The 26,923-nt window shown below is 48.4% G+C and overlaps 2 protein-coding genes across 2 annotated transcripts in view; one reads left to right on the top strand and one right to left on the bottom strand.

Moving 5' to 3' along the window:
• The first annotated feature begins 1,807 nt into the window (after positions 1-1,807).
• Positions 1,808-17,118, top strand: ATP1B1 (ATPase Na+/K+ transporting subunit beta 1). The gene is made up of 6 exons (XM_082481462.1): positions 1,808-2,139; positions 4,877-5,005; positions 12,067-12,222; positions 13,020-13,204; positions 15,106-15,186; positions 15,875-17,118. The coding sequence occupies exons 1-6, from the start codon at positions 2,040-2,042 to the stop codon at positions 16,139-16,141; spliced, it is 918 nt and encodes a 305-aa protein (XP_082337588.1). The 5' UTR covers positions 1,808-2,039; the 3' UTR covers positions 16,142-17,118.
• Positions 17,119-17,209: 91 nt separating this feature from the next.
• NME7 (NME/NM23 family member 7) overlaps positions 17,210-26,923 on the bottom strand; it is a 94,242-nt gene continuing 84,528 nt past the window's right edge. Inside the window, exon 12 of the mRNA XM_082481450.1 lies at positions 17,210-17,357. Within this exon, the coding sequence (XP_082337576.1) occupies positions 17,325-17,357 (33 nt within the window). The 3' untranslated portion in view covers positions 17,210-17,324. The remainder of the gene's footprint in view (positions 17,358-26,923) is intronic.

The following is a 26,923-nucleotide window of genomic DNA, read 5'->3' as shown; positions in this document are numbered from 1 at the left end:
TTGGTAGGGCAGCATACCTAGACCTCAAATTGCACCCAGGGCATTAGAAGGAGAGTCGGTCCAGTTCCCCAGTGGCCAGTGCGGACCTGGTGGCCCAGCAGCTGAGAGAAACTGCCTACTTGGCAGCCACTGTGCTGAGGTCTGGGAGTTAAAAATGGGTGTTTTTTCCCTCCAGCAGTGCTCATCTACTTATTGGCTTGATTGCAATCACAACCGCCTTAACTTGTAACTGATACTGTCCTCCCTGCAGCGTAGATGATGTTCACCTGGGTATCAGATACTGCTGTCTGTGTTTGCTTTTGTTATCGCTCACCATCAGCAGGGCTCTTTAAAAGACCGGCTCTGACTGGACACCGAGGAGAAAAGAGAGATGACATTTATCCTCCTCCCTTCCAGCTGATCAGCCCTTTCCCATCACATGAATGCCATGGAGAGCTGGTTCTCCTAACCAAGGATGGAAAATCCGTGTGGCACACCTGCCTCCCTTTGATCGCGCCCAACATATCGTGGGGCGTTCAGCACACTGGGCACTCCCAATTAAACATACACGGCCATCCAGGCACGCGACCTCTCTACACCTCCTGCGTAACACCTGTCCTCTTTCTAACCCACAAGGCTTTGAGATGTCTGGTGGTATGCCTACAGCTGAGGAGGCCATGCTCAGCCGCTGCCATGAACAGTGGTGGGACCTTGAGGGTGTCTGGCCTGTGTGGACCCAGGGTGGCTCCAGCAGCAGCCGATGGCCTAAAAACCCCAGGTGCTTCAGGGGCTGGTTCTGGGTTTTAGCCACAGATCACTTGGAGGTGGGTGCCACATCACAACTTGTCCCTTGATGGCGAGCTTAATGGCCTCAGGAGGGTAGGAGGCCGTGGTGGACAGACCACTTCTTGAGACCTGAGAAGAGGGTGGTTGGGTGGCACTTGATTTCAGGCCAGGGCATTCTTGCAGGTAACCTCCAGAACACGCATCTGCCAGGTGGCACCAAGGAAAGGCCCATCTTATGTGTGCATTCACCCCGATTCCTACACCAAAAAAAAAGAGGATGGAGTTAAAAGTTGAGAGAACGTATCAGCAGCGTAAGAGTGAGAAAATACGTGGAATACAATATTGCAACCAAACAGGAAAATTCGGAGCCAAATCCACGCGACTTTACCCGCCGTCCTGCCATGGCACCGCGGGATCACGGCACGTCGGTTACGGGCCGTCGCAGCGCAGATTAACGATGGCGCCACAAATACCATTTTCCCCTTTTTTTCCCCACCCCTCTGCTCCTCGTTTTCCTACAAGCGCAGGACGGATGAGACCCGGGTGTGTGGGGGGGTGGGGAGTGGAGGGGGTACGGAGGGGGACACGGGGACACACGACACGACAGGGGCCAGGCCGAGTTCCCAGGTTGCGAGCGCGAGGCCGAGGCACCGCCGGGTTTGCGTTCAACACACCCGCGAACCGCGTCACGCGTGACCCGACCCCGACCACCCTCCGCTGCGGCGCTGCGGCGCCGCCGGAGGGGTGGGGGTGGGAGGGTGGAAATCGGGGTGTCTACGCTACCGCGCGCACGCGCGGGCAGGGGCGCGCGCGCCCCCGCCGCAGCCCGCCCCGGCCGCGTGCCGCAGCCCCGCCGCTCCCCGCGTCCGGGGTGCCCCGCCCCGCCCCGCCCCGCCCGCCCTCCACCCAACCGGGCGCGCCCGCCGCCGGGCCCCGCCCCCCGCGGCCCCTCTTCCAGCGTCCATTGGCGGAGGTAGCGGCGGGGCGGAGCCGGCGGTGTATATGAAGGGGCGCGGCAGGCGGGGAGCGCGGCTGTTCTGTGCCCCGTGGGCTTCTCTCCGCTTCCTCTTTCGGCGCCGCCGCCGCCCCTCCCGGTTGCTTCGCACCCCCCCCCCAAACCCGCCGGGCCAGCGCCGCCAGCTTGCCCCGAAGCGTGGGCGGGCGCACCTAGACCTTCCCGGTGCGGCGGGGCACGGAGCCCGGCCGGGGCCTGCCCGCGCCGCCCGCCGAGGGCTAAACCTCTCCTCGCCGCTCGCCCGCCCCCTCCGCTCGCCATGGCCCGCGGGAAGGCCAAGGACGGTGACGGCAACTGGAAGAAATTCATCTGGAACTCGGAGAAGAAGGAGCTGCTGGGACGCACCGGGGGCAGCTGGTGTGAGTGCCGGGCCGGGGGGCGGCGTGGCCGGACCGGGGCCGGGGAGGGGTGGGGGGGTCGGCGGCGATGCGGCGGGCACTGCAGCACGGCCCCCGGCGCCCCGCCTCCGCCGTCTGCGGCGGGGCTGCGGCCCCCGGGGGGGGGGAGGGGGGGCGGCCCGGGGCCGGCGCGACGTCTCCCCGCGGAGTGACACGGGGGGGTGAGGGGTGGGGTAGTGGTGTTCCTTCTTCCCCCCCGGTGTGCTGTGGGGGTCCGGTGTCCGCCTGGGTGTGACTTCAGGTGTGTCCGGGGGTGAGGCAGGGTCGGTCACCGGCCCCGGGATGGAGCCCGGGACGGGCCGACCTTGGCGAGGGCACCTCGTCCTTGGGTCTCCTTGCCCGGCCCGGGAGCATCGCCGTCGGGGCAGCCGGCCCTCCCTGCCGGCCTCCGCCTTGGACTTCAGGGTGGCTTTTCTCTTCTTTTTTCTTTTTTTTTTTCCCACCCCCTTTTCCCTGGATAAAGGAAACCGAGCTAATTTTACCTCGTCGTGGGAGAACAATTGGCTCTTAATGCCTCTGCAAGAAGGAAATGGCTTATATGCGTGTTCGTGATTAAATGCTCATGATGTATTTATTAGGTGCTGTACAAATAGCACTTAGAGGCTTTTAACGTTTCCTTTGCGCAAGTAGACAGTCTCCTGTTTGCTGCCAACCACAGCTGGTGTGCCGCCCTTGCGATGTCGAATTCGGTTCCTGCTGTAATGGATCAGGCGGAGGTGCCACATCTGGAGCTGCTGGCTCCAGCTCGGGCAGGCGGGTGGACTAGAGCAGGCTTCTGCCGTATCTTTACGTGAGCAGAATTGGGTTGTGGGTGCGCATGGATAGGTATTTTCTGCTCCTGAGGCACCAGGCAACTGCGCAGTGCTTCAAATGCGGAGGCTGAACCAGGTCCTTCTCCCAGAGCGCCTGTACCGATCCGCCTAGGACTCATTTCCATTCGCAGAGTCGATCTGCAGGCTGATGATCCGATTCCTCTGCTATAAGCCTACCTGTTGCGGGAAGCTTTCTCGTTCAGCCCTGTCGTGCTGGGTCGCTAGACGTGCCGTGTGTGTTCTGAGACCTCGGAGTGGTTTTGACCTTTAAGGTGTCTTTGGCGTTAAGAGCATCCTGGCCGGGAACCTGATTAAATAAGCTACCTCCCGGTGTTTGCCTTTTGATGTTACAAAACTCAAAGGCGTTACGCTGCAGACAACAGCATTAGTGTTTGGTTTGTTACAACAGCACCTCCTATGACCGTGCTCTGGAAAAAATTTCCACACGTCCCTGACGTCACAGCCATTTGCTTTACGCTGCCTGGATACCAAAGAGTGCTTTTAACTCCTGGAGCACCATGTTACCGCACCCAGCTCTGCCCTCCAGCTCTGGTTACCTCCCCTGCCTCCCGTGCGCATGAGGAAGATGAGAGGATGGAGTGCCTGTCCGACAGTGTCCCTCAGCCTCCGTGTCGCTGGCTGTCCCTCCTGCTCGCCTGTCTTTCATAGACGTGAAAAGAAAACAACCAGAACCGCCTGCTTTCACCGGGAGGCTTCTCCAATGAAGGGGCTTTCTATTCTTTACCATGGGGTTGGGGAGCGAGGAGGAATGCTTCCACCTACTTCTTCCTCCCTTTCCCTTGTAGGTCATTGCTTCAAGTCCTTCAATAAACCACCTCTTTTTTTTGTTTGCTCTAATTAGATGAGGGCAGTCTGAGATGAAGCAGGCTTGCTTTCATGTACTTTTTGGCCTCTGCGCTGGCCTGCTGGTTCCTGTGGCCTGATTAGCATATAGTTGCTTGGTATGGGCTGGCTTATCCTTCCCGTAGGCGGCCTGGTGATGCCTAGTACGGCATGTTACTGTGCAGTTAATCAGTTGAGATAATCCTTGTAAACGGGTAACTGATACCCGGAGTCTGAGCCATGCTGCGTCTCCAGGCTCTTCTCCACCACCCCCCCCACCCCCCCAAGATTATTCTAGGTATCTCCCTTTAGACCAAAACTAAATTCAGTCTTTCATTATCATGTAATTCACTTTTTAATTGGCATGAGCGGTGCTGGAGTGCCTCTGTAGACATTCAAGACCGGTAAATGTGTGGTGCTGTGACATGTCTGAGTACTTCCCTACATTTAAGATTGAATATTGGAGCTAATTTGGGCCTGAATTCTGCTCCTGTTGCCTTTAACGGAGGCGATAGCCTGAATTACTAGGGGAGACCAGGCTTTACAATTGCTTGTAACCCTGAATGAAGCTTTTACTGTAGACTCTCCTGGAAATGGCTTTGAGGCCCAGAGCTTTGTGGAACGGGCGTCCTCCAGAGCACACCCATTGTATGGCTTCTTGCCGTTGGGCACTTGCTTCGCTGAAAGTCTGTTGCCTGGGATAGCATGTGATGGTAGTGCAGGGTCAGCCAAGAGATCCTTTAAAGTATGGAAGAACATGGCTTAATCTCCGTGTTTTATAATCCCAGATCCCGATCTGTGGATTTCTAGGTTTTCAGGGGCTCATGCTTCCAGCCCCCTGAAGAACTGGAGTGACTTATATTTTCTGTCTGTGTCGGGGCATAACCTCACTGTTAAGTGTATGCCTCTGTGAGAGGGATTCAGTGGATTCTGGATTCAGTGTGCCGGGCTCTTCTTGCAAGTGGCAGAGGCTGGAAATCTTGTCCTGAGGTATGACTGCCTAGAGGGCTTGATTTGATTCCTCTTTCTGTTTTCTCTTGCAGTTAAGATCCTCCTCTTCTATGTCATCTTCTATGGCTGCCTGGCAGGTATATTCATTGGGACCATCCAAGTGATGTTGCTCACCGTCAGTGAATTTGAGCCCAAATACCAGGATCGAGTGGCACCTCCAGGTAACTAAATAGGAGGCCCGTGTTTGACTTGGTGCAATCTGTGCTGGGGAGGCGGGTTGGTTACTCACCTCAAGAAGGAGGATGAAATAAGCGTGTTGTTGCTGCAACACATATTTGTAGGGGGTGGGTATGTTCTCAGCCTTCTGTGTTAACAGTACTGGGGCTTGAAGGCAATCCTGCTAGAATTAAAGGTTGCATCATGTGAAATATGCCTCCTGTCTGAGAGGAGCTCGAACCTGGATTGCTCTTCTTCCTTTCCCCTAAACCGAAGTGATGGTGTGAGGCTAAGAGGCTTCACTTGGGAGTGAGCAGTATGAAGAAGCTGGGTTCAGTTTTTCTTTTTTCATAGCCACTGTGTTCCCATGGGTAAGTGAAGGGACAAGGGTAAAATGTCAGCTTTATCTGTGAAACTGGGGTGCCCGAGGAGAAAGGGGACAACCAATTCTGGCTGTGCTTACTGAACTGTGTTAGCCAACACTGAACTGCCCTGTGTCATCTAGAGGAGGCGGTAGCATTTACTAATGGATACTTCAGTTGAACGTGTTGTGGGAGGTTAAAGGTGGGTTTTGCAGTTGCTGATGTCTGAGCTCTCTTTACTAGACAAAATAAGCCTCTGCTCAAAATGAAAATGATCGCTTGAGCAGTGGCTGTGGCCAGCCTGCCTTGGTGGGGGCCAATGGAGTCAGCAGCCTTTGCCGCAGGTTCCCTGCTCCGCCTGTCCGGGCTGTGCTGCGCTATCCGATTCCCACCGCAGCCAGCGGCGGCTCAGAGCGTGGGGGGGAGCTGCGCAACTGCTGCTTTCCCACATTACAAATGACCTTGAGGCTGCTTGGCACTGGGGATGGTAACGATCCGTCTCCAGTTGCTCTGTAAAACAGTTCAGAAGCTTTTAATAACAGTGGTATTTAAGTGACAATTGTGAGGCTGATGGCTCGTAGCTACAGAAGTTGGCTCTAGCGTCGCACCGCGTCTTACGGCCCCACTGTCTGCAGTCCTCTGCTGTGATTATTCCCTGCTCTAACAACACAGGGAATGTTACAACAACCAAATGGTGTTGTATCTCGGCAAAGAATCATCTTTTTCAGATAATTGCTTTGCCACCAGCACTTCTTAAGACAGAATGGAGAATGGAAGTGCTGTGCTAGTATGTGGCACTTCTTAATGTACCAGCGTGGCTGGGGTAAGTGCTGTCTTTAGCACTGGAAGTGGCTGTTTGTCTCTGTGATGGTCTCTGACATTTGCAGGGAGGACTAAACTGTCACTGATACTGCCCAGAGCCATTAGCTGAATCTGAAAAGCCAACATGGCTAATGGTGGAGTAGTTGTTATTTTAATAATGTTTTTCTCCCCGGCTGAAACCCAGTGGTCTCACCAGATGTGAAATAATTGGCGAAGAAGCCCATGGATCTTGGGTCACATCCAGACAGACCTGCTGTTTAGCCTGATGTCACACAATTACTCATTCTAGGTAAACCATTCACTTTCTGTGTAATAGCAGAAATTTCAAAAGCAACTCCATAGTAAAATTTCTGAGTGAGATTTCAGCCTGCAGAGGATTTTTTTTTAATTTGTCTCTCAATTGCATACTGCACCAGTTTTTCTGGGGCTTATCTTTTTTTTTTTTTTTTTTTTAAAACCAAAAAGGGGAACTGAATTTTGAGACAACGTTGTAGCATGTACTACAGAAATCAAAATGGAGGAAGAAAAGGTCATCAGGATCTTTGTAATGGGCTTTCTGGACACATACGGAAATGAAGGGGAACAAAATGCAGCTCCTCAGATATATGACAGTAGTCAGCCCAATAAACGAGGGCTTTGAACCAAGCTGGAATGGCACACACGTACCACTTGAGGGAAATAACTACCAGTTAATAGCACAGGATCCCTTGCAGGGCATCATGTGACAACTGCTTCTACAGATGTGGACAAGCTGGGGCTCATGCGTGGTGCGGGTTGGCTTGTAACGCCGCATCTGTTCCTCGTCCTGTATGTAGCACAGCAGCCACTAGACCATAACAAAGTCAAAAGGAGCCTTTTAATATAGGCTGTCAGAGAGGGGGCTGCCGCAGGGAGTTGCTGCGCTGCTGTGTCGGCACTCGCTGCGTTCCCCTCCTGTGTGGGGCTCTCGCCTGCGCTGCAGGCACAGCTGCGCCTCTGACCACGAACACACGAGTGGGAATTGTCACTACTGCACTTGATGGGCATCAAACTCGGATGTTTTATTTTTTGTGATTTGGGAACCCCGGCAGACTATGAACTACATAAAATAGGGTGTCATGCAGTTCTAATTCCTGGTTCTTGCGGGAAGATTTGCAAGCCAAGTAAGTATATGGGCAGCTTGATAGAGCCCTAGAGATTCTAGGACGCTAGAAAACCTGGCTTTAATCTTGTTACAGTGCTCTGTCCTTCTTGGGCGAGTCACTGCTGTGTCAGCCCAAAATGGCTGGGGAAGGGGAGACTACATTTCCCTTCAGGATTTGCAGGAGAAAATGCTGTAGGGGCTGCTATAATATCATTCTTGTTCTGAAATACAACAGATTTCATAACAGCAACAGAACCTACAGGGTGTTTTATTGAGTTATTGACATGGGTATAACATTAAAAGCCATAAAGTGCTATTTTTGTAGCCAAGTGTCATTACTATGCTAATTGGTTTCAGCATTGAACACAACAGGAATGTTACAGAGGGCTTCAGGGCAAGTTGAGTTTTGTACCTTTCCATGATACTTTTTTTTTTTTTTCCCCCCCTCCCTCCTCTTTTGTCTTGAGGTGGGGGAAGGGACAGTGCAGTTCACCTTCTTGTCCAGCCTTGCCATTGCGACAGCCTCTGCTTCCCAGTTCCACGTGTGCCACAGGCTCGGACTCTGCTTTAAGCACAGAGGACTTACTCTCCTAACAGGGAAGGATGAGGCTATTGCCTCTGAAACACAGTGTACTGAGCAATTTAAAAAAAAAAAAAAAAAAAAAATACTCCATTCTCCTCCTCCCCTTCCCCACCCCAATACAAATTGGGCTGTGTATCCTGCCATCTTGTGGTGTGCGTCCTGTGAAAGGCAGCGTCCTGTCACTTGGGCTGGCGAAGGGGGGAGAGAGCGCACCGCTGCCTAATCGGAGCGGCAGCTGGAAAGAGGAATCCCTGCCCAAGCCAGGGGATTTCGGGTGTCCCTGCTGCAATGCTGCCTGGCCATGATGTGCCTGGGCAGCGAGTGTGCCATGGGAAGGGCTGCTCAGGTGTCTGTTCCCCGTGTGGCTTCTCTCGCTCGGGCGGCAGCGGGGAGGTGGCAGGAAAGCCCCCGGGAGCGTACGCTGCCTCCTGTGAAGTTGCACTTTTCAGCTTCGATCTCTTGTTGCCTCTCAGCACCTGTGTTGGGGGGGAGGGGAGGAAACACCTCTGATCTCAAGCTCCAGGGATGTTATCTGCCAAGCGGATTTTCCTGCATTTGTCGAAGGCTTGCACCTGCTTTTTGTGCTTTAGGGGTGAGGTGGAGGGTGACTGGAAGCTTGGAAGGACATTGCTTGGTATGGTGGCTTTTAAAGTCTATCCTCATTTAGTGAGCTGGGGGCAGTGGCAAATAGAAACGGTGTAGTGATCACTCAATTTGTTATCTCCGTCATCCCAGGGGAGTGTTCAGACTCCTTCTGAACCAAGATTACATGGTACTTGGAAATGAGCATTGTGTGATGAAGCAACAGCGGTTACTACAAATTTACACAACCGTTCCTAATAACCAGCCTGACTTCCCACTTCTAGTGTCTTCCTCTTTACCCTCAGGACACTTTTCCTGAAGTCTTGCCCCTGCAGCTTAGAATGATAATGGCTATGTGGAAAATCTGGTTTTAAATGAAGTTGGATAAATGTGATTTTAATCTGCAGTGGTGTTTCGGGAGTAGAACTGTAGCTGAAAAAAAAAAATCGACTTGACATACTTTCTTTTGTTTTAGATATCCTGGTACATCCACAGAGTTAGAAAGCCAGCAGAAGGTGGTGTCATCATTTGTGTGGACAGTGTCAGTCAAATGAAGACAGTAATATTTCCTAGCAATGCACTCTAAGAGCCAATTGTGGAGATTGTCAAAAGTAGTTTGTCAGTGTTTTCTTAGCAATACTTGATTCTTCCACGGCTGAAGAGCATCACCACATGTAACACTGTGGTGTGTCGCTGTGTTAATAGCATGAGATGCAGAACTGTGGCAAACAGATAGTCTGAAGATGAGGAGGGGGCTGTTTAGACTGCTGGTTATGAAAGCGCTTGAGCCTTTGTTTCCTTTCCCCCCTGGGGCTTGCTCATGAATGGCTTCCTCGTGTGCAGGAAGCCCCCAAGAGGCTCGTTCAGCCCTGTACTTTGTTTGAGCCACATAGCTCCCTTGGCGTGTGGCAACCCATGGCAGGTAGCGCTGGGATGGCTCAGCTTTGGGACTCTTTTCTTCTTGTCCCTACTTGCCTCAGTTCCCCTGATGGGGATGAGCAAAGGTTTCAGACAGGTTACAAAAGTGTTCTGCAGAGGTTACTGCCTCTCATCATAGCAAATCAACACACTTTTTTAAAATAAAAAAAAAAAAACCACCCCCCAAAACAACCACCAAGTTTGCTTAAAAAGGGTTCAGTGATAGTGCTGCTCTGATAACAGTATTGAAGCTTTTATTTTGGCTATGGGGTGTACAGCTGAAAAACAAAGCAGGCAATGATGGATCTGTGCTTAGGGCTTTGTGCGCTGTTGGTTGCGGGCATGTGGGGATGGAGGTTGCCGTAGCAGCCAGTAATACATTTGTAGTCAGGATAAAGCCATTTTCATAACGAGCCTTTCATCTTCACAAAGACCTGATTTCTGGCTTCTTAAGTGGGAAGACTGATCTCTACTTTGCTCCTGTCCTAAGCAAAGAAAGCACTTGCTGTGGTAAAGTCCAGTCTGGTTCATCCAAGTTACCCGTAAACACCCAAAGTTTGGCTGGAAGCATCCCAGCTATGGCCACAGGCCGAGTCTACCTGGCAGGAACGGTTGTTCTCTTGCACTGGCCACTGGAGCGCCTGTGCGGAGGTGCTGGTTGGGCCTTCGTGCTGTTCCGCAAAGATCTGTAAGACAGGAATGCTTTGGGGTGGGGGTCTGATGTCCCTACCAAGTCACTTGCCTCATGGGCAGAGGGTTGGCTTTGGACTGTATGTGCCAGGGTCCGGTGTCTCCTAACCAAAGGACGGGGATATTCTCGGTGGCTTTTACGCACCACAGCGTGTATATTGCTGACCTTCCCTTCACCTTCACCATGCCCGCATGGGCGCCTTTATGCGTTACCTTGGACAAGACAAAAAGCAGAGGTGGAGAGCTCTTTCATTTTAGAGGTCCTGAGCAAAAGTAACAGCTTAACTGCCTGACTGTAGCTTAACAAGCCTGGGCAGGCTTTCTTGAATTTTATATTTATACTCTTGAATGACACACCTGTAACTTGAACTCTGGAAAAGGCAGATGCAGGAGAGGAACCCAGGGCTGCCTGGGCTGCAATTCCAGATCGCCCCTTCAAGTGACTCAGCTTGTTGCTTCCCAGCTGGGTGGTAACACGAGGAGGGTTTGGCAGGACGGGATTGAAGTCCCTTACTAAAATTGAACTCAGCTTATGCATTTCATATATATATATTATTTTTAACCATTTATGAAGCAAGAAGGCAAGCAACTGCTCAAACAGGGGTTGAAAACCACTGACTTCGGAGGGTAGGATGTAGTTCTGCTGGTGGAGTAGTAAGTTGCTTCTAAATCTGTAACACTCAACCTGCTCAGTTTGTACCAGGGGGAGTTTTGAGCGGTTACAGCTGCTTCCCGGAATAAAACTTGAAACCCTGAGCGGCTCGCTGGGTGTCTCACTATCTTTGGCGACGAGGAGCTGCATTTAGGGGAACAAAGCTAATCTTTGTCCTAGGTTACAAATTCCAACTTGGTGGGTAGCGGGCGGGGGGAGTGGTGAGCTGGCTTGAGGAGGGACTAAGCAGAAGCACTCAAGTGGCTTTGGAAAAATTGCTGGAGTCACAAGTTCCTGTGGGTTGGGGCCAGCCAGCTAAGCTGCCCGAGTTTTGCACCAGGGGAACTTGTTGGCAACAGGCCTGTTCTGAAAGCTGTCAAAGCAAATGCTGCTCCCCTGCTCCTTTTTCTTGTTCTTGCTAAAGTGAAGATGACAAACTGAGCAGAAGTCAAGACCCTGATAATTACAGTGGCCGCCACACAAGCAGCGTGAACTCCAGTTCCCATTACTTAAGTTTAAAGTGTTACCCATGCATCAGTGCATTCAATTAAAATGTGACCCAAGCATCACGCAGGAGCAACTGTTTTCAAGTCCCATAATGAAAAGCAAAGGGGTTGGCACACTTCATCATCCGTAGGCATTGCTTGTATCTTGTCCCTTTTCTTCTCCATGCGTTCTTTTCCTATTCATCCTCCTAAAGTCAAAAGTGGAGCTAGTTGCACAGCCCAGAATCTGTTACAGTCTGTTAAATGTCTCTCATCCTACAAGGGAGACTACACAAAGGCCATGTGGATTACAGCCAGCAGAGAGTGACCAGACCCGACTTGGGGAACCTCACATGTTTTATTGTGAGGGTCTGCAAGTGGGCAGCTCTGATTTTTATCCTAGATGCGTAGCGTGTTTTGCAGGCTTTCAAATCGACCTATGAGGGATGTGTACAGAGCAGTAGGCTTCCATGGGGCTTTACTGCTTGTGGTTGGTGTCACACGCAGACAGCTTTCCTTCTGTCTTTGGGGAGGAGGCAGAAGTGGGTAGGGGGCCTGTGGTTGATTGTTTTTCTTGAGGAGAACCTTGACTTACAGCCTCCCTTCTGGATTCTGTGATTTTTATCTGCTTAGTGATGTAAACATCATGATGAATATTCCAGACTGTTGTTGGAAAGAGGAGATAAGAGCCCATCAGAGCCTCCCCTCTAGTGAGCTTAAGCTGTTTTGTGCAAGTCCTGAAGTCTGAAAAATAGAGATTATTAGAATGAGTTACGTTCTCGGTGTGCGTTGCATTGCCCAGAGGCTGTGCAACTCTGAATGTTTTCTTCCTGATTTTGCTCTTCTTAGGACTGACTCAAATCCCCCAGGTACAAAAGACAGAAATTTCCTTTACCGCCTCCGATCCCAAAAGTTTTGAGCCGTATGTGAAGAACCTTGAGAAGTTCTTAAAGGACTACAGCGCTGATCAGCAAACTGAAAACATCGTATTTCAGGACTGCGGGGGTAAGTCTCGACTGCTTCCTGCAGCTGAGGGCTCTGGCCAGTGCCTCTGCACCAGGTCCATCAGAAGCTGAGGGAGAGCAGTGGCGGCTTCTGTCTTTGGCTGTTCCTTTCATTGTAACCTCCGGCACGTTGGTAAACTGGCAGGCTCTGGTGTCAGTCATATGGCTGCTCATTAAATGATTAGTTTGGACAGACCGGACTTGGCCCGGGATGTACCTGGAAGCGCACTGTAGAGGTTCTATGGTTAGGAACTCCCAGATTTCACATGGAGAAAGTTGCAGCCGACTCTAAAAATCACGTGGCGCTGACCTTATCCTCTCTGAAAGCCACGGGGGTTTTACTGCCGACTTTGCTGAAGCCGGTGTCGGTCCTCTTGATGCAATGCAGCAAAACATCTGGGAGGTGTTAACCTTTAATAGACTATATGTAATAATGTGGAACATTGACTATCACCTCATAATACATGCATGTAAAATCTGAGGGGAGCCTGCTTGTAAAAGCTGCCAAAAAAAGATCTCTGAGCCAGCGGATTACAAATGTGTTCTTGTAGTCTGGAAGAATCCTCAGTTAAAAACCAAAACCCCAGCAAACTTGCTGGTCTGGGCCCAGCCCACGCATGGGGGGTGGCTGGGTGCAGGTCTGTAGTGTCAGCCTCAAGAAGGTGCTCGAGTGGTGTCACTTACTTGTTTGGACGAGGGGGGAATCCAAACTACACAGTGAAGCATAAGTGTCGCTGTTCCTGACAAGCAAAAGGTCACGTTGCATACGGTTGTCTTTTCGTTCCCCCACCACGACAGACATACCTACCGATTACAAAGAGAGAGGACCATATAACGATGCCCAGGGCCAGAAGAAGGTCTGCAAATTCAAACGTGAATGGCTGGAAAACTGTTCTGGAATAAACGATCCCACCTTTGGGTACAGGGATGGCAAACCGTGCATCCTCGTCAAGCTCAACAGAATTATCGGCTTCAAACCTAAGGCAAGTATCTCTTCCCTTTCTAGCAGAGGCCACTGAGGAGGAGGAGGAGGAGTTGGCGGCAGGCTTGCTGTGCCTGCTTTTCTGCCTCTGGAGAGAGATCAGTGTTAAACCCCTTCCGCAGAGGAGAAAGCGTGAGACGTTTTCAGTAACTGGCTTTAAAAACACTTCTCAGTAAAAAGCAATGCAAACTGCACACCGCAAGTTGGTAACGAGTAGCAATGAACGCCACAGTGCAAATGCCCGGTTATTTATCTGGTAACTTCTGAGCCTTTTAACAGAATTGCTCTGACAGGGTATTTTCTTCAAATGATAAAACCCATTTTAAGTTCCTGCGTGCTTCCAAGGGGCCGCCCCAGACCAACTGTATCTGTAGTAACATCAGTACATTGGGTCATGCCCTGAACTACTCCATTCTTTCCTCAGGCAGTGTAGAGTTGCCTGCCTTGCTCAAACCACTTAATTAAATGAAGTAGTGCTAATATTCGCTATCAATCAGACTGATACATAGGCTATAAAGCATAAACTACATCTGAGAGTCAGGCACCGCTCTTGCTGCAAGAGAGGTGAGGAGATCTTTAGGTTATTTGATACAGTTTCCCAGATGCCGTAGGGTATCTCTGTCACCCGCTTGCTCTGTGCTGCACCTGAAGGCATGTGTGCAGTAATGCTGAAGGATGTTAATCTGCACAGGAACGGCTTTTACTTCTAGTATTTTCCCTCAACAAATTTAAATGCTAAAAAATTCTCTTAGAATTCAGTTGCAGAGCACATGTTATTGAAGAAGGTGGTGTGCAAAACCTGCCATTCCATCTTGGGATGGAAAACGGTGCAAATGGTGTGCTAAGCCGCTTTCACCACCATCCATCAGTGCAGTCAAGGATGGGGAATGGCTGTCTAGCTAATGTGTTTTGAGGAACATTTTTCTTCAAAGGGAGCCTGCCCTGTGCTAAAAGAAATGAGTTGAATTTTGGCTCATCTGATCCAGGGTGGAGACGGTGGGTGCGTTTGGGAGGAATGTGCTGGGCCTGGTATGTGGTGGCTGTGGGATGATGTAAGATGGGCAGGTTTGATGGCTGGGGAAGAGAAGGGTTTGGTGTGTTCCTCTTTTCTTTGCCACAGAGCTCTGAAGAGCTCCTGACCGCATTAGACAGCAGGGTCTGGTCAAGGAATGACTTTACATGTTTCACTTAGGAATGATGTGTATATCCAAGGCAATACTTGTTTTCCTCATTCTGTGCTGCAGCGGAGACCCTATAGCACTTGTGTTGGTCAAGGTGTGTGTGAAGCAGATCTGAGACCTGCAAGGTTGTGAAGCAAAAACTATTGTTTGCTAAGAGACCAAAGACCAACGTCAGAGTTGGCGCTCCCGCCTTTCCCTGGCATACTCGGAACCTTTGTCCTTCCCTGTAGGTGGTGTCGAAGTTCAGCAACGTCAGGGTGTGACTGTCACTCGTTGTTCTTCCTTGTGCGTTTCCAGTCCTGGCTGCGCACACCTGGCGGGCAGGTGTCAAAGCCTCCAGCAGCACCTCTCTTCTGCCACTGCCTGGGCTTTGCACAAACAAGCCCTGCTAGCGAGCACTCTGCTGTGAAACACTTTCCCCAGTGACACCACAAAATGAAAAATAGCCTGATTTGCTTGCCTTGGTATCCATGGCAGTGAAGCTGTAAGAACAGACAACAGGTCTCTCTGCTTGGGTTAAGCTCCCCGGCTTCTAGTTGCGTTACTCTGCGTGTCTGTCCCGAGAACCACCAGCGAGAGCTGCTGCCTCTGACACTGAGTCAGAAGGGGTTCCAGTTAACGGCACGTGTTTGGTACCACTGAGCTTTGCTGCTGCAAAGGTGCTGCAGTCTGCAGAGACCTGTCCGGTGTGTAATGTCCCTCTGTTCTGGGTTTCTTCTAGGCTCCGGTAAATGAGAGCCTCCCTCCAGAGGTTATGGCAAAATACAACCCATATCTCATCCCCGTGCACTGCACTGCCAAGGTGAGTGGAAATACAGTTGAGCAGAAGCGGGAAGCTGCAGGGGAAGGCTCGTCTCAGTCTTTCCGCCTTTCTGCAGGCAGCTGGGGTGGTTCTTACTGGGGATATTTCCCCCTTCGCAACAGGAGTTTCTCAAAACCCCATTGGTGACAAATGACAGTCTGCGCTGCCCTCGCATGGAGGGGTAAAAGCAGGGGTGGATAGCAAGGGGTCTCCTCAGAAGCAGCTAATATGCTTCCAAGTTCTGTAGTGGAGCTCTTAGAAGGGATGGCTAAAAAAGGGACTTTGAGGAAAAGGTATTTTGCTTGGCCTTCTAAAGTAGCTGAGAAACAGCAAAAAAAAAACAACTCTTTTTTTTTTTTTTTTTTTTTTTTTTTTTTTTAAAGCCGAAGATAGTACATTGGTAGGACAGGAAGCTGTGGCAGTTTCTGAATGTATAAAGAAGTGGTTGAGGTTTTTAAATAACAAGCCCCTTTCCTGGCTGCTGCGTGCTGGGAGGTGCTTATTGCGTAGCTGCCGGTTAGACAGCACCACTGTGGGGACTGTCCTCATGCTGTCAAGATGAGTGTCAGGGATAACCAAAGAGAGGTCGTGGTCTTGGTGAAAAAACAGGTGCTGCTAGGGAAAAGGGCTGCAAAAGTAGAGTTTGAGTGATTGTCATAATTTCTTCTTCCTTTTCCTGCCTCCCCAGAGAGAGGAGGATGCAGACAAAATAGGCACAGTGGAGTACTATGGGATGGGCGGCTACCCTGGCTTTGCCCTGCAGTACTACCCCTACTACGGCAAGCTCCTGCAGCCGCGGTACCTGCAGCCACTGGTGGCCGTGCAGTTCACCAACCTGACCTACGACATGGAGGTGCGCGTGGAATGCAGGGCCTATGGGCAGAACATCCAGTACAGTGACAAAGACCGCTTCCAGGGACGCTTTGATATTAAATTTGACATAAAAAGCAGCTGATTGTAAGCACAACTCTCTTCCCCCCCCTCCTCCTCCTAGCCATTTAAAAAGGTTAAAAAAAAAAAGAACAAAAAAGAAAACCTACTAGTCTTGAACAAACTGTCATACGTATGGGACCTACACGTAATCTATATGCTTTACACTAGCTTTCTGCATTTACTAGGTTAGAATGTAAACAAAGTGTAGCAATAGCGACAAATATTTATTCTACTGTAAATGACAAAAGAAGACAAAATTGAGCCTTGGGACATGCCCATTTTTACTGTAAATTATGATTCCATAACTGACTTGTAGTAAGCAGTGTTTCTGGCCCCTAAGTATTGCTGCCTTGTGTATTTTATTTAGTGTACAGTACTATAGGTGCATACTCTGGTCATTTTTCAAGCCATGTATTGTATCTGTTTTCTACTTCTTGTGAGCAAAGACTTTTGCTGTCCAAGGTGTAAATACTCAATGGGACTAGAACTGGCATGATACTTCTCATTATTTTGTTCCTTTTCAAAGGAAGGCCCACCTGTGAGACTATATTTAACAGCACTCCATACGGCTTCTGACTTTTCTGTGGTGTTAGGGTATTTTATTTGGAGGGGTGGCAGGGGAAACTAACTTAAGTGAAGTTAAAGAGAATAGATGATTGTGTACTGTGCTTTGTAGCGAATGCTGTCTTTCTCTCTCTCCACCTTTTTCCCTCATCCTCCAGTATGTTGCGTGAGAGACCGGGTCAGACTATCACTCTCCTCGGTGATAGGCATAACTCTTTGCTTTGTATATTTTCTTTTCTTTTTCTTTTTTTTTTTTTTTTCTTGCTGGAGGCATCGCACACTGTGGTGCTAATGTCTTTATTGAATGTTTTAACCATTTTCATGGTGGAAGAATTTTATATTTATGCAGTTGTACAATTTTATTTTTTCTGCAAGAAAGTGTAATGTATGAAATAAACCAAAGTCACATGTTTGAAAATAAATCTTTATTTTAAACTTTATAAAAGCAATGCAGTACCCCATAGAATGGTGTTAAATGTTGTCTAAAGTGCAAAACTCTATGTTCTAACATGTAATAATAGCCAGGAGTACAGTGCTCTTGTTGATCTTGTATTTCAGTCAGGTTGAAACATTGGACAAATAAATGAATGAACACACTGTTCTGTGTGCGTGTCTTTTGCTGTGGGTGAGGCCGGCGGCTGTTAGTTGTCCAGAATCTTGAAGAAGTACTGCACCTATTTCAAACAGAAAATACATCTTTGTCATTCCCAGAAGGTCTGAGCTGAAACATACAGCTGCTTGCACCGGTGAGCAAATGTGTCACACACCCGTTCTGGACCATTCTGCTTTGGTGTTACTTGTTTCTCCCTCTCCCTGAGCTGAGCCCTGGCTGCATTAGAAGCTGCTGTGGCACACGTGCTCTTGATCACACTTCAAGGAATCTAAAAAGTCTTCAGTATGTTCACCATTACTGCATCTTTTTCACCTCCACAGCTACAGGCCATGCATTCCCGCAGCAACTACAGGTAAAAATGGCTTACCCTCAGTGCAGGTTAAAGCACCCACCAGCAGCAGCATGTGGTGCAGGTCCAGGGGCAGGGAAGTCACACTGAAGTCACAAGCAAAAGAAATGGAGTTTCAAGACAGTGACTCACAAGCGTGTGTTGCTGCTGGGCCACTGGCTTGGCCCCGAGACCAGGCGATGCCTGACAGGGCTGCGCAGACGTGACAACACGTGGCAGCTGCTTCCTGCAGGAGTCAAGATCACTTTATGCTGCACAGTGCAGATTACCGGGGAGAATTTCTCTGTGCAAAGTGACAAAACATGACTATCCCAGAGCAAGCTGCTTGATAAAGCCTTCCTAACCAGAACGCACGATACTGGAAAAGCAAGCTGCTAAACTTTCTGCCATCTGCTAGAAGGAAAAGCATAGTTAGGGTACGCTATGGGGGCTGGCATATGCACTTGGCTGCTCCACGCTACCCCCAAGGAGCAGGAGCTAGTGGAAGGTAGGCTTAACTGCCCCTACACTGCAATTCTTAGGTGCAGAGCCTCTGAAAGTTAAAAAAAAAAACACAACCAACAAACAAAACAACACCACAACAACAAAAATCCCCCAAACTGCTTTATTTATAAATGAACCAACACCCAGTTAGATAATTTATCTCCTTTTAATTTACTGTATGAGTGCAAAGTCCAGGCATGCACTGGTAATAAAGATAATGGCTTATTCCAAGGATTGGGACAAACACTGTATAAAGCTTGTGGTGGCTTCAGTGAGCAAGTGTCAAAAGCAGCTGGTATCACATACTCGGCATATGAAATAAAGCAAAAACAAGCCTCCCCCACCCCCCCATCGCTTTCTAGTACCACACCAGTGAAAGCAGAGTGGCCCGCTCTGATCACTAATTAACTAGGCAGTAACGCAGTAGCTACCCCAACCGCACACCCTGCAGCCACCCACTGAAAAGCCCCAACTCATCACAGGCCTCATGACAGCTGTTACCAAAGGGCTGCATCCTACCATGCCCGCCCCCCCCCCCAAAAAAAAAACCCCACAACCCACCTGGTGAGATACACCCCCTCCCCATTAGAAATGCTGCTGTAATTTGTCAGACCAAGTAGAGAGAGCACTAAATGGCTGCAGGATGTTAAAAACACACACACACAAAAAACAACAACAACAACAACAAAAAAAACAAAACAAAAAACTCATCCCCTCCCACACAATGCAAGCTGGCACAGCCTTCTGGCCAGCCTGTACACTCAGTCGCACCAAAACTTTTGATACACAGCATCACTGATACTAAAAACGACCTTTCACAAAATGCTGCTGACAGAGCCTTGCTTGTCGTAAGTGGCTGGTCAAAAGCCCGGGGGGGGGGGGGGGGGGAGAGGACGACTGGGGGTCAAGGTGTGACATTTCATCAACCCAGTTTAAAATTTGTGTTACTTGCAAGATTTTTTATTTATTTATTAATCTGTGCTGTATTGCCTATTCTCCTCAGGAAGGTATCACTTTCCTTACTGCCTAATAGGACACTACATTATAAACTTCCAGTTTGAACATGGTCTTTCTGCCAGATTGGCTCAACATAGTTAAGTATAATTGTAGCCATTGAAGTGAATTTTTTCTCCCTTCTTTTTGATATAGGATACCTGGACGTCAGGGTTAGAGAGACACACAAAAATACGAATAAACAAAAAGAGAGAGAACCACACACATTTAAGGACAAGAACTTTTGGCTGTCTGCACGAACACTTGCACTAACACCCCAGCTACCAGTTTTACAGCTCCGAGCATTGGCACTTCTGGGCTTCTCTTCCCAGTTTGGCCGAGGGCGGCTGGCCAGCACGGGCCAGGCATGACCCTCGGCGTGTGCGGGGAGCTGTGCCAAGAACAAAGAAAAAGGCCAAGGGCAGCACAGTCTGCTCCTTTGCGGATAACAGCTCTAGGTGCAGCCCCAGCCTGGGATCCTGATGGACCTGCTGCTGCCGCAGGCCCCCTTCCCCTGATTTGGGGCAGATTCCGTAGAGCTGCCTTAACTCCCATTGCTCCCCAGGGGGTCGGTAATGATCTGCCCCTGCAGCACCCACTGACACAGGTGAATGCTGTCCTTGCCCAACTCCTGCTCACCTACTATTAGCAACAAAAGGCATTGCACTATTTTAGTCCTTAAAAGCCCCTGATTTTGTGCAACCAATTTTCCCAGGCCAGGCTGAAAAACCTCAGCTTACTTCCAACCTACAGAAAACATCTTCCTCCTCAATTAGCTTTTATCGTATTGTTAAAGATCCACACAGACTGTACTGGCAAGGCTTGGACATCACAAGCAGCACACTATGTATTGTGTAACGTGCAAAACTAGGTGCTGGTATGTTTTCTTCATATGTAATTATCTTTATGTGGGTCGGCTGCCACCCAGCTCCCAGTAAAAACAGTTAAGAGCTGGTGTGCTCTTAAATGATCCTTCTCTCCAGGAGCCTCACCCTCAGGAGCATGGCAGTGCTGGACAAGAAACACCAGACATAAGGGCCATTCCGTTACCCCACTCACATGACAACACACATGCTGTTTTGCCAAAGAATTAAGACCAAGGATTTCAGCACTACCAAGAGATCTGGGGTGCCTCCATCTTATGAGACCCTGACTGAAGACGGTTTGAAGAACCCCATCCTAAAGGCACCAGGTCCTTTTCCAAGGGGATCCAGGACTTGGAGGTATCCGCACCGAGCATCCAGATGGGAGTCAGGTACTCCAAAGCACTCTGTATTTTAGGAAATACAATTACTCTCTTTCCCAGGGTCAGAGTATAGTACAAACCACAGAACAGGGAGCTGTGCCTGTACAAAACCTCTCAGCAAGGCTCACATTTGACCTAAGGCAAGGTCAGCTTCTCTGAGCCAAGCATACCTGTGGTCTCTTTACAGGACCCAAAGGTGGCAGATGACAAACCCACTCCAGGAACTGATGTGAAACAAACCAAACGCATTTCACAGATGCCACGCAAATGCCCTTCAAATGATGCAAGCATTCAGGTGTGCTCACTCCTTCCCAGGGACGAAACAGGATTAAATTTCACATCAGTGCCCTCCTTACAGATACCAGCAACCATCTACCTGCTTTATAGCACGCACCTATGCCCACTCTAGCGCCTGTTCAGGGACAAATAATAATAGTGCCCAGGAATTAACAACGTATGAATAACTGTGACCTTCTGGCTCTGACTCTATACACTGCTTCGCTGAGGAGGACCCGACAGCTGCCTCAGTTCCATGAAGTTCCAGCAACATGCATGCTTCCTACAAAACTCACATCAGTGAAGTTGGCCGCTCCCCCTGGGCTCTTCCACAGGTTACTGAAAAGTTTCAGGAGTTAATACAGCAGGCAATAACAAAATCCAGTCTAATTCCCTGGCTGAGTGCAAACGATTACCATCTGAACAGTGTGTGCCCTAAGAGCATGGAGAGGCCAGGCAAAATTAAAAAAAAAAAAAAAAAAACACAACCAAAAAAAAACCCAAAAAAACAAACAAACAAAAAAACCCCATGGGACCCAGCGCAGGCACAAAGTGTCCTGAAGACTTCAAGTGAAAGAATTACAGACACCTACATCTTAATTCTTCTTCTGCCTAGAAAACAAAGCAATAAAGCAGTGCTGATGAGAGGTGCCAGCTGAGCAGCTCTGGAGCCAGAGCTTTTTGTCTACATAAAGACAGACCAAGGTACACCTCGAATGGTACCAGCATATCATATAGGCAGCATTCCTTACATCTTGCCTCAAAGAAAACCCGGCACTGAAGGGGTACCTCAGCATTCATGGTCCATTCCCCCTTGTTCCCTTGGGCTGGCAGTTTTTGATAAGAGACCCTGTTCACATAATTCGTGGCAGAAGCAAGGGGGCTGGGGAGGAGACATACTAGTAGGAAATATGCTGAATTCACAGATTCACTTCTCATATATCACCAGAAAGATGACGGCAATTTCAGTCTGTCCTCAGCTCTGCCAAATCAAAACTGGCAGCCAGGAGATGGAAAGCTTTTTCATCCCTGTATTCGTTTAGAGCTCGTCAGTCATCTCTGCCTTTCACGCAGCTGGACAGATAACTCACCAGTACCCTTCTCCCCAAAACCACCACAAAACTGTATCTCCTTGGTTCAGCATAGGTATCCAGGCACGTCATCCAGAGAGTCTTTGCTGACCTAACGCTTCAACATCAGTACACTCTCCCTAAACACTCAGGTGTTATAATTTTTTACAGGTTATCTCAGTTTGAGGTTACTAGTAGGAACAAAAAAATCTCTCTTTGTCCATTAATGTGGGTTTGTACATCAGCATGAACCTGTCATCTCTGTTAGCAAGCGCACTTGCTAACACCTAAAATGCATTTCAGCTACAGTTCACTCAGCTGACTCACAAGACTAAATCATTAGATTAACACACCGAAACCCCACAGATTCACACCATCCTTCCAGCCACAAGCAGTCCAGAAGTAAAAATGGTTGTCAAAGAAGAGGGTCTACCTACTCACTGTATTATTTGTTCTGAAAATAAAGAATTATTTTCCCACATGAACCTGGAGAGGGTTTAGTCCCAGGAAGTTTGTTCAAAAAAAAGGAAAGTTAGTCACTCCTGCCTCTCTCTCAAGCGTCACGCACTGTAAGAAATAAAGCCCGTCAGGCTGCCCAAGGCAGAACAATTTGTACACATGCACTTCAACTGTCCAAGTTAATTTCCTAAGTACAGCTGGGACAAAAACCCCTATGCACCAGGAAATAAAACTTTGCAATGGAAGGTTTTATTAAAGAAACACTACAGGACAACAAAGAGTGTATTCTGCTTTTATGCTATGTGCTGTTAACACAGTCACCTTGAACACTGCGTACAGTTATGATCAACTCTGAAAATACAGAGAAAGAGAAGGGCAATGGAAGCTATTTGGAAATTGTACCATAAAATAAAAGATTAGAGAAACCTGAATTCCAAACAGGATATAAATGAAAGGACAAGACAATAATTTCGTTACACCACAATCGTTACACAAATGGCAGGAAAGTGAGTTTTATGCTACTTACTCTGTAACACTACAAGAAACAGAAGTAAAACAAAAAACTTATTTAAAAATAACAGCGTTATTTTTACATCCTACATAACTACTGTGCTGACTCAGACCACTGATTTCTGAAGTATAGATACTTGTATATTTAATAAGAACGTACAGGTTCACTGCATCTCCCCACTCCACGGTATAAGCCACCTGCTCAGTAGTTGGGGCAGAACATACTAGCTAGGACTCTCTCACCGCCCAGGACTACTCCTCCTTTAGCAACATCTTTGGTCGCCATCAGAAGAGATCACTGGCCTGCCAGAGCCACTGGAACGAAATAGAGTGAAAGCTCCTGGCTCCCATCTCACATGAAGAACTACAACATGTCAGTGAGTACTGCTTTCCCAACGATCCCAAGCAGCTCGCTGAGTCACCAGGATCACTGCCTCTGCGCTTCACACTTATCTTGAGGGACACTTGCCTGCCTCAAAGTCAGGAGCTCTTGTGTAATGCCCTTGAACCAGTCATCTTAGGTACAGACAAGACACTAGGTGCATGATCACAGATGTCAATGCAAGCTGCAAACATGTCCTGAACACTGGATAAATACTGAAAAGGGTCCCTGCTGCTAGTACCTGAAATACCTAAGTAAAGCCTGGTTTGGATGTCTTCATACAAGCCACAGGCATTGTGGGGGCTCCTTGCCAACGCTGAGCTAAGGCTCTCCAGCCTACTCCAGAGAGCACTGAAAGTCATGGTCCTCACAAGCTACCAGATTATAGCCACTAGAGGAGGAAGTGGTCACAGAGAGAGAACAAGAACATGTTTCTGCTGACATCATGGATTCAAGCTAGGATGGAAACTACAAGCAAATAAATGCAGTAGAAGGCAGCCAGCATTTAAAGCTCTTCCTGAGCAACCAAGATGTTCTGCAGGCCAGGGGACCCAACAGGCTACACCTGGCAGCAGGATAAATGTTATGACAGGCAAGACAATAACAAAATATCCTGAAAAAAACAACCAAACAAAAGCACCACCTCATTGACAAGCAGTGGCCTTGCATGCACCATCACAAGCCCCTGTGTAGACTGTGGCTCCCTGTGCTGACAGGAAACATCCCACCAAACTAATGGCATAAATTCCCGTGGCGTAGTGCTCAAAGTACCTTCTGAGCAACATCACTGAATCTAAAAAGCTCCATTCCCCTGTGGAATGGGGCAGTATTAAGAGGCCAAGAAGTTGTTTCAAGTCTCAGCAGCCCTCTGCAATTTCAACGCTCCTGCTGTGTGCTAAACCATGTACTGTCGTGACAGGACTAGACTCTTGACACCTGAGTGACCAAGTTCCTATTCAGTAGCTGGACTGAGTAAGGTAGCTACCAGAGAAAGCCCGCAGTTCCTGGTTTGTGGTTGGATAGTCTCAGCACACTGTCTCGCCCCAGCAGAACAGCAGTAACTACCACTGACACCAACGTGGAAGGAAACTTGCCCACTCAGCAACTCTGGCCACTTAAGAGAAACGCCTCTTGCTCAGAGACTTGCCTACGTATCTCAGCATATCTCAGATATACTTGTGGATATATCATTCCTGCCTATATGCCAATGCACTTAGGGTCGAAGAGGGAGAATCCATCTCTTACTGAAACCAGAAGATGCTCCCTAGACTACAGCCAACACCCTTTTCAGGTGACGACTGCCATCTTGTTCTGTGTTTGCAGAGCTGCTAGCACAAGATCATCACAGACAGTTTCTAAGCCCTCACTATCACAACACAAAGCCAATACTGGTTTGGCACTACACCTTGAATAATTAGCTATTATTACTTATGAAAGAAGAAGTGGTTTCCAGAGCTTGATACACTCTTAACTCAAGATGTCCCGTGGTGTTAGCATCTATGAGAGACAGGAAATCTTGTTCAGTCTTCTACCCATATTAACATGTTTGGCTTTGTTTTTTTTTTCTCCCATGTTCCACATACATTTCAACACATGTATGCAGATAGATGACTTAAATTCTCCTCTTAATTACTTCTAGCTTACAGTACTGCTAGTCAGTCAAGGAGGTTGCACTGATGACAGAAGGGGCAAACCCTACACAGAAAGTATCGATATAGCTAATCATTTGCCTGTTTGACCTCTGAGAGACAGGTGGGAGGTGAAACTGGCTGAGGTCAATAATAGGAACCCACGTAAAAATATATTTGCATCACACAGCAGTGTATGCTACAGGAAAACAGTGCTTCTCTTACTCAAAAAAAGGTGCAGGATCCCTTGCTTAAGGAATGAAAGGAGATTTTGGGCTTCTACGTAACTGTGTAACTACAGTTTCCCCTTACTGCTTTGCTGTATAAGCTATCCCCCCGGGCTCTTTTTCTTCTTCTCTGCTGTAGTCTGCCCACCATGCAGCCGAGTTGCAGCTAAACTGTTGCCACGTTTCAGCTGGAGGAAGAGGGGTAAAGGAAAGATGCAAAGATGCAAACTGGGCCTCAGATGAGTTATCAAGAAGCGTCACGCCTTTCCTCTGCCTTGACCTCCCCTCCACAAAATTACCTTGCTCAGCGCAACACGAACACATGCCAAAAGCCAAGCCCTGTTTATCACGTAGGTTACCTTTGGGATCAGGTGAAACTTAAAGAGCTTGGGGACCTGCTTGGTTCACACTTGTTAACTTCTCTCTGGCACTTATAAACCTCAGACTTGGCAGAACACGGGGCAAAGGGACCTCGGATCTTACCCAGAAGTGGAAGCACAAGAGCTGAACTATTTCACAACTCTGTTTAAACAAGTTTCTAGTTTAGTTTGCCTGTTTGGCCCACAAGTATAATAATTATACAACCTATGTTCAAAATTAGGCTGCAAGTGACCGAATAATACCATAATTATTTTTTTTTAAAAGAGAAATCACCAATGTGTTCAAAATCCATTCCTCTGTTATTGCTATTTCTAATCTTAATTTCTCTTCAGATAAGTCTAGGCAAAAAGATTACTTAATTCTCTGTACAAGTATACGTACAGCATCAGGAAATGTTTTGAGACACAATTCCAGTGCTGGCTAACATCCTCTGATATGCAAAACCACCACCAAATAAGATGAAGCTTTCCTACACTCCAGATTCTTTCCAACCTGTTCCCACAACTGTTGGATAAAAAGTCTCAGAAAGTTAAAATGGAGAGGCACTTGAATCATAATAACCATTATCTGACACATCTTTCTAGAAATCATTTTGTACCAGGAGAGACTGAAATTTCCATCTGACAGACAAAAATAACTACTGCCTTGATGAAAACTTGCAAAAAAACCCACCAAAAACCAATCTCACCCAAACCCTCCAATTTTTTATTTCTTTTCACTGGAGATGATTAAAAGCATCTTACCCTGGATTATGCAGCTCAGTATGGGCCCCTAATAAAAGACTTCAGTGCAAAATTGCCGTATGACTGAGTGAAACAATGGCTTCTTTATTAATATTTTAAAGACTCCTGAGGGAAATGCTGTACAGCCGAAATGCCCTCAGTGAAAGGTTCATTGCCATGCTATGCACTTCTGCTGTGTAATGTTTTACAAGCTGTGCTGCCCTGTGAATGGGGAGAGTTAGTTCTCAGCTGGTAGAGGCAGCTTGCATAACACCAGACAGGTTAATCGGTAACAAGCAATGCAGGAGACCTTTGTTCTGAGTGTGACATACACAAATTCCACACTAAGCACATTGACGCTTCTGAGAGTTACTCATTGACATGCTTTATTAAATTGCTTGGACTATACCTTGATGCACCAAAAAGATTAGTTTAGCAGAGCTGCATCCCTCTGATGCCTTCCATCCTAAACTGTTGCACTATAACCTCAACCCACAGATCAGCTCACTGCTGGCACAAAGGCATTTCCAAGGTGGAAGACAGGAAGCACCTTGCAGTACACCCACATGTCGAGACAATGGCAGCGGGCGGGCAAGGAAGCAGCAAACAGAAAAATGCAAGTTGGCAGCCAGCAGAGTGCTTCTGTAACAGGACTCTGTTCTTACAGAAATGGTTATGCAAAGCATTTGTCATGTCCCCCTGCTGCAAGGCGAGTGCTCCCCTGTCCACTCTGAACAGCTTGCTAAAACACCACCCTCCCTCCAGCCTGCCCGAATAAAGGCAAAGGGAAAGGAGGCATAAAGCATGCCTCTCCTGACAGTATTTGGAATGCCAGACCAAGAACAGCTGGCTTCTAGCAGGTGGAAGACACACTGCACCAAAAGCCCAGGAGCAGCACAGC

This window comes from Vanellus vanellus (assembly GCF_965231255.1).
Source record: "Vanellus vanellus genome assembly, chromosome: 1".
NCBI classification, from domain to species: Eukaryota; Metazoa; Chordata; class Aves; order Charadriiformes; family Charadriidae; genus Vanellus; species Vanellus vanellus.
This window is presented reverse-complemented; position numbering and strand designations above follow the sequence as displayed.

Coding starts and splice junctions, on each gene's coding strand:
- ATP1B1 (XM_082481462.1), top strand. CDS start 2,040: ATGGCCCGCGGGAAGGCCAAGGACGGTGACGGCAACTGGAAGAAATTC. Junction 2,140..4,876: donor ACGCACCGGGGGCAGCTGGT/GTGAGTGCCGGG, acceptor TTTCTCTTGCAG/TTAAGATCCTCCTCTTCTAT. Junction 15,187..15,874: donor CCGTGCACTGCACTGCCAAG/GTGAGTGGAAAT, acceptor CTGCCTCCCCAG/AGAGAGGAGGATGCAGACAA.